The 7,467-nt window shown below is 34.2% G+C and overlaps 1 protein-coding gene across 1 annotated transcript; it reads left to right on the top strand.

Annotated features, from left to right (window-relative positions):
* Positions 1-263: 263 nt before the first annotated feature.
* On the top strand, positions 264-2,421 carry LOC123215817 (protein PHYTOCHROME KINASE SUBSTRATE 1-like). Its single transcript, XM_044636065.1, has one exon. The coding sequence runs from the start codon at positions 667-669 to the stop codon at positions 2,146-2,148; it is 1,482 nt and encodes a 493-aa protein (XP_044492000.1). The 5' UTR covers positions 264-666; the 3' UTR covers positions 2,149-2,421.
* The last annotated feature ends 5,046 nt before the right edge of the window (positions 2,422-7,467 follow it).

The raw sequence follows: 7,467 nt of genomic DNA, 5'->3' as shown, positions 1-7,467 counted from the left end.
TTAAATCAAACCGTTATATAAACCAATATAAATTATAATTTTCAAACGATTTAACCTAGCTTTATGATTTGAACCAAATTAGCATTGATAAAACCGTCACCAATCTATTGATTAATGTGTCATTGTAACTGAAAATTCAAGCAATATGACATCATATCATATGTAAAACAAATAAGGCAGAATACCTACTGTTATGCAAATTAACTCTGATGATATATAAGGGGTACCTGCTGCCTGATAATGTCAAGAAATTTGTAGCAGTATTAGTGTTTTATTGGAATTCAATTAGGCCACAAGCATAAGGGCCTACTTGTACAACTATTTTCTCACTAAACCTACCAGCCTAATACCCTCTCAATTCACAACTGCCTTTCAATCCATTTCTTATTTCTTCTTTCTTAGAAATCTAATTTCAGCCATTCATTACTTCGAGCTTCTGCATGTTAGGTTTCTTTCAGTTGGGGAGCCTCAGGGACGACCTATGCCTCTTTAACAAATTCTAGTTGTCCCTAAAAGAAACTAGCTAGCTCGTACTTAAGAATTTGTTCTCTTTGCTTGTAAAATTGCAACTGTTGGGTCTTTTTCATTTTTTGATCTTTTTGTAGTTTAGTGTTTTCACTACACTCCTTTTAAGTTTTTGTGCAACAAAAACTGCGAAATAACTCCATGGCTATGATTACCATAACATCAAACGGTCACACTAGCCTCTCACAAACACTGCCCGATAGAAATAACAATAACGAGCTTCGTGCTGCTTCGTTCTCTTCATACTTGAACAGCAATGAAGAGAGTTTTGTTCGTCAACTTGCAGCGTCGAACCCCATAATGGGTGGGCAAGACAAGAATCTTTGCTTAGAAAGAAAAGGACAAGAAGATGGAGAGATTGGAGTATTTAGTGCTGAGAAATACTTCAACGGAGCAATGGATGACAGTCCAAGAATTGTCAAAGTTGGTGCAAGAAACTATCAGCAGTACTTGAAAGATCAAGAACGAACTGATCAAACTCTAGTGAAACCAAGAGTTCAGGCTGCTGGAACTCCAAGCATTCGTTCTGAATCAAGTTGGAACAGCCAAAACGCGTTATTGCAGAGTGTTCTGAAGCATGATATTCCTAATCCTAATCCTAATCCATGTTCGAAGAAGACAAACAAGCTACAAGGGAAGAGTTTTTTCGCTTGTCTCAGATGTAAACGTTCTTGTTCTGATAAAGATTCAGTTGATACCACTGAATATGGGGGTCAAACCATTTTCAAAAGAAGTGCTGACAACGGTACAGTTCAAGCCAAAACAATAAACACTACAGAACCCATGAGAAAAACTGCAGTAAAAGAAAACAGTTTTAGTTTGCCAAGTATGAATTCTGAGACCATTAAAATACATTCTCAAGAAGTTGAAGAAGAAGAGCAAAGGAAATCAGCAGAGGTGTTTAGTTGCCCTATGATTGAAAAGAAAAACAAGTCTTTAACCATCGAAAGGAAGGTGACGATGTTTTCCAGGGGGGATTCAAGTCCAAGACGAGAGGAAATTGAATTTACAGCAACAAGTCCGGATGATAAATGCTTTGAAACTGAGAGTGATGCAAGTTCAGACTTGTTTGAAATAGAGAGCCTCACAGGGAAAGGCAAAGTCAATCCTTTTCTTGCAAGGCAAGTATCAGATGCTACATCAGAATGTATCACTCCAACTGCTTATGCTCCAAGCGAGGCCAGCATAGAATGGAGTGTAGTCACTGCCAGCGCAGCAGATTTCTCTGTCATGTCAGATTGTGAAGAGGTAAGAGCAAGTCCTGTGAAAACGTTTTCAAATGTTGCTAAAAATAGAAGTACTGTAGCTGAGTTGCCAAAGGGCAGACGTCCCGGAAGTATTTTGTTGGGTTGTAAGAATGAGAAGGTTGTTAGAGTTGCAGAAGATGCACATTTGACAAGTCTAAATCAGAAGGCAAACAATAATTATGAGCCCAGAATTCGTCGAATGTCTGATTCATTTGCACCAGTACCTGCGGCTGTGACGAGGCTTCAAGCTGAGACTAAGCTTGAAGGTTTTGATTCCAGACAAAGGCAACATGCTCTTGCTGCAGCTGCCATGCGCGCCCACTCACTTCCAAGATCCATCTCGCCACGTTCTTCGCATCTCTTGTACATTCAGTGATTAGACTCAGTTCCAGTTCAATTCCGTTTTTTAACCATGTTGGATGAAAAGAATTAGTTGTGAATCGTCTGTTTCTTGAAATTCTACTGTTACATATTATGATTTTAATAAAGACTTCATAGTTTTCAGAAACCACCTTTCCATTCTCCCATCTGTAAAACTACTTTCTCATTAAAATGCTTTTGCTTAAACTTACAAATCCTTGAAACTGAGGCTGTAAATTGTTAGATACTGATAAACTCCTTGTCTGATTTATTAGAGCAAGTTGCTTAAGCTTTTTGTGGCATTTAAAGGGGGCTAAAAGTCTAGCTTTTGGTCTCATATCTTTAGCAATATGTGTGTTGAGGACCATAAGAAACGTTTTTCAAAGGCTAAGAGGGCTGGATTCTTCAAAGTTGTCGTTTTCATTGTGGAGCTTTTGTATATATTTAGTTTATGCGAGGACGTACCACATGTAGGACCAATAAGAAGCAAAAATAGCTCTATGTTGGTTTATATTTTCTTAGGGTTCGATTGTTTCTATCCTCTATGGACCATTGCCAAATTGCATGCAGCCCTTTGACACCTCTTTGTCTTGGGAAGAATTCTCAATGCGAAAGCACAGAAACAAAGTACCCCGGAAACAAGTTTTCAAAGAAGAAAGGACATGCTTGTTCGTTATGTCAAAAATCAAAATTAAAATTTTCTCCGCTGCAATAATTTATAGTTGGATAAAGGAGCCTTTCAATCGCATTCTGCATTAGCAACAAACCTTCAAGCAAAGAATGTTGATTACAATGACACTCATTGGACATGACCAAACCATTATCCGCATGGAGAATGTAGGCTGCTTCAATCAATTAATTCTGTAACCACTTAATAAATAAGCTGGTCCATATTTGTTTACTTGTCATATAATTAGACTCCACCTTATTCAAACTCACCAAGGTAACAATGAAGATGTGATTAGTTAGTACATAGCAACTAGTTATATAAATTGAATATGACAATCAGCCACGACATATGTACGCAAATCTATGGCACAACGTGAATAGAAGACCTAATATCTAAAGAGCGGGAACGATATTTTCCTATTAACATGAGATCACTTTTAATAATGTCTTCATCCACGATTCGAAAGGAATTAAACTCATACCAAATTGGCAGCACATAATTTTTCACTTTCCATAGCAGTAAGATTTTAACATCTAACTGAGTAATTAATTGAATAACCCTTTCCCTTATCCTATAAATAAAGTATTACTTTGATGCTTAGTAATGACATTTTCAATATTATACTAGTACACAGTCGAATAGTAAACTCAAACACTTAATAACATAATTGTGGTCATCAACTTCCGAGTAGTTGGTTGAATGGCTCGTGGAAGAAGAACTAAGAAGACTATAAGTGATCAAGTGGCAGAGGAACCCATTGTTTAAGTTGGTGCTCAATAACCAATCTTCTTAATAATATAAATCTATAAAAAGTCATAATCAAAACTCTAAACCCTAACACCCATTTTTTGTAAGTGCATATATGTTCACACGTATGCTTGGATAAATATCCTTAAGTTGGTAGAATGACAAAAGAATCAATGTGTAGCTTGATTGTGAGGACCTTATACGCATATATGATGGTCATTCTAAAAATGTTCGTAACTTTAGTGTAACTTAATCTAAGACACACATAATTTGGTAAGATTATCATAATATTAAACAATGCTATCAAAAAGGTGGTAACAGATCTCATATGTCGAAATTATTGGTGTAACATGGTGCAACACATGAGTTCTTGTTAATTGCATACCCACTAAATTAACCCATTAAAAAGTATCCATATAGATGATAACTCTTATGTCTATAAAATAGATCATCTAGTAGATGGTGGTATATATGATCTTTAAACTTAAGATCACTAGAATATTTCGTATGTTAGTTGGCCTATTTTGACACTTGTCTAATGTAGTCTTTTTTAGAGGTCTATTAATATGATAGTGGTTGCAAGTTACGTTGAGAAGAGTAGTGAGACTACAATGAATTAAAAGATTCATCACTCTTAAGTATGAGAACATATATCTCAATATGCTGCTTGGTTGTGATAATGCACCAAAATCTATACCCATAGTAGGAACGAGTTAGTCCTCGATTCAATATTAACATGATTATTGTTTGATTAAACAAGTATTAATATCGAAGATAATTTGAGTAGACATTATTAATGTGCATCAATCTTGATGAAATATCAGTTAATGAAAAGATTTGAACACATGATAATTATACTATTGAAATGTTAGTATTAGTTTTTCACTGATTATTTATTAGTTGGATAACCATGATGTCTTGCTAGAGACCAATTATAGTTTTGAATAAATGGCTTATTAACTACAGATTAATTATAAATTTATTCACTACCAACACGATATAAAACTTATGGGTTACACACTACAAGGGTTGATAGTCATGATTAAAAAGTTTTGGGTTAATTACATTTAAAGTGAATCACACCCGAACATTATGATTAAGAGCTTTATTGATAAATAAATATGGATGCAATCATATTATGATAGATGTTTTGTTCATTGTTGGACATGAATGTATATGATTAATACATTAGAGGTCAAATGGTAATAATTTAATAGTTTAAGGGCTAGAATGTAATTATTGGAAGTTGGATTATGGTCTAAATGCATAAAGAGTGAACCACCTAGGGTTATCCTGAAGATGATGAACCTAAATCTCTGATAATATGTCTTAATATTTAGGGATAAATATTAAAGACATTAATAAACTCAATTAATATATATTAAAGGATTAGGCAAAAGTTCAGTTAACCTAACTCATGAGGTGGACTATATGAAGATGTGTATTAAGGTTATGAAATGTCTAATATAAATTAAGACTCTTTTCATAAACCTTTAGAATTCCTCTCCTTAGTTGCCTACTCCAAAAATACATAAATGAATCTCTCAACCATCTAATCACATATTCAACAAAATATATAATCTAACAATTGTAAGAGTTTTAAACACCTTTTCACATGATTGTATGTTCATGGTTATTTTTGTGTGGATGATTAGAGGCCTTTCTATTTTGCACGAAGGTGTGGAAGAATTCGACACAAATTTAGGGTGGATCTCAAATTGAAGGAGCCTTTAAATGCAAATATGGTTAAATAAACTCCCTTTATTATATGTATAACACCTCTAGATATTGGGTTTAGGGTTTTTGTGATCAAAAATTTTATTTTTATGCATATTTTTGCTACCATGTATGATAGGATAGGGATCACAAAAACCTACAATGGTATTAGAGCCACAAAGTGCCTTGTTATACATATAATAATTGTTATGGGTGAAATTTACATGTTTTGATCACATTAATAGTTTTAGATCCTTAGAATGGTCATTGAAACATGCTTTTTTTTTTGTTTAATTTAAATATGATTTGTGTTAATTTAATTGTTATAAAAATTGTTGAATTCAAATTGCTCACATGTTGAAGGTTATTTTTAATAGCCTTAGGTGCATTTTAAGGGCATTTTAGTCCTTTTCTTAGACTTGCTTTCAAATCTAAATTGACTAAGGTTAAATTCGAAATTGGATTGTGATTTTGGCTTAAGGTATAATCATGCATGTTGAGTGCACATTCGCCACACAAATAACCCACATAAGTTGCCATGTTGGCATGATTGATGAATGTACACCTATGCATCCTTAGGATGCATGACTGTTACCTGTGTTTTAGCAAAGTCCTATATAAGAACTTATTCTATAAGAGAGGAGAATTAGGGAAAAAATTATATATTGCTTTTGCTTCTTATAGAAAACCTTAGCCAACCAAGAATCTTAGAGCGAGAAGAATCTTCACACAACACCGATGATAGATTTTGACATGACTGAGGCTTTAGAGAAAAAAGTTTTTGAGACAGAGAGATTAATGACAAGATTTTCCCTTAGGAAAACCAAGTAGGAGTTTATCCCTCTTGGGTTTTGCACTAAATGTTGATAAGTGTCTTTGAATGATAAGATTTTGATTTGTGTCATATAATTGAACGGATTATGATAACATGCAATCTGGATGTGGGTAGTGGGTTAGCGTTGATATGAGAATTGTAGAAACTTGTGTTTTTGTTTGCTTTAATTATACACACGTTGATAATAGATTTGAAACTTAGAAAATTAAGGAATTTCAACCAAGAATGGACTAAGAAAATTTTCCAAAATGCCATGCACGATTGTACCATGCTTGGTCATAGTCATGCATAGACATAGAAAATCTTGATTTTGAATGGGTATACGCTTATGTACTATCATGTGCACACTTATGTACATGTTCCGTGAAAACTTGAATTCCCTATGAATGGACATGACAATAATGCATGATCGTCCAAAGCTTGAAAGTGATTTTACGGTGTCATGTATGCCTATCAACCAAAGTGCATACTGTTGTACATGACTGAGATAAAGATGAAAACCTTAGGCTTAGAAAAAGAAGACAATGAATAGTAAATAATAACATGCACAATTTTGCACTTAAAGGAGGCACACCCTTGCATCAATACTTCATGCCTGTATGCCCATGAAGCCTTGAACATGAGCTTACAAAAAATTTTGATTAAGTATGCTCGTACATAGTTGAGCACATGGTCGTACATAAAGGAAGAATGTATGTCAATGACTAAACTATAAATGGTTGCACATGATTGATTTTGAATAATTTTTAAAATAGAATTATGGATTGTTGAGGTGCTGAGAAGTGCCCATTAATATAGATTTATAAAATTATAGGCTTACTCAAGGGTATGACCTACGCACACTCGTCAATAGGGTATGATGTAGTCAGTTAATTAATGTCTTTAGATAATAAATGAATTGTTTAAGATTGTATGTTTGTCGATTGACTTAGAATTTACCAAGACATAGATAATATGATGATTGAGGTCTATAGAGATAAACGCCAAGACCATAAGTTTACACATTGACAACTAAATAGGATAACCAAGACTAGAGGGAAAACAACTGTGTTTGAGAAAATCATCATCTATAGAGTTCATTCCAAACCAAACACCCTCACACCATATTACAACCATAAGAAAAACCTAACTGATTTCTCGAACATATAAGACCTACATTAGTGGATATTAAGAGTACTATCTTGCCTATAGGGTCGGGATTGCAATAATTCATAGAGGTTATAATGGGGAACAAGGTGTACATATGCTCGATTGAAGTGCAACAGAACTAGATATGAAGGTTATGTGAAGGAAAATTCTTGAATTGATTTAAACAATCAAGTAGATGGCCAAGTTGTGATCGAGTGTTGGAAGACCTAGGTCTTTAC

Source organism: Mangifera indica, chromosome 5, assembly GCF_011075055.1.
Source record: "Mangifera indica cultivar Alphonso chromosome 5, CATAS_Mindica_2.1, whole genome shotgun sequence".
In the NCBI taxonomy this organism is placed as follows: Eukaryota; Viridiplantae; Streptophyta; class Magnoliopsida; order Sapindales; family Anacardiaceae; genus Mangifera; species Mangifera indica.
Note: the sequence above shows the minus strand (reverse complement) of the source record. Positions and strands in the feature narration are given on the sequence as shown.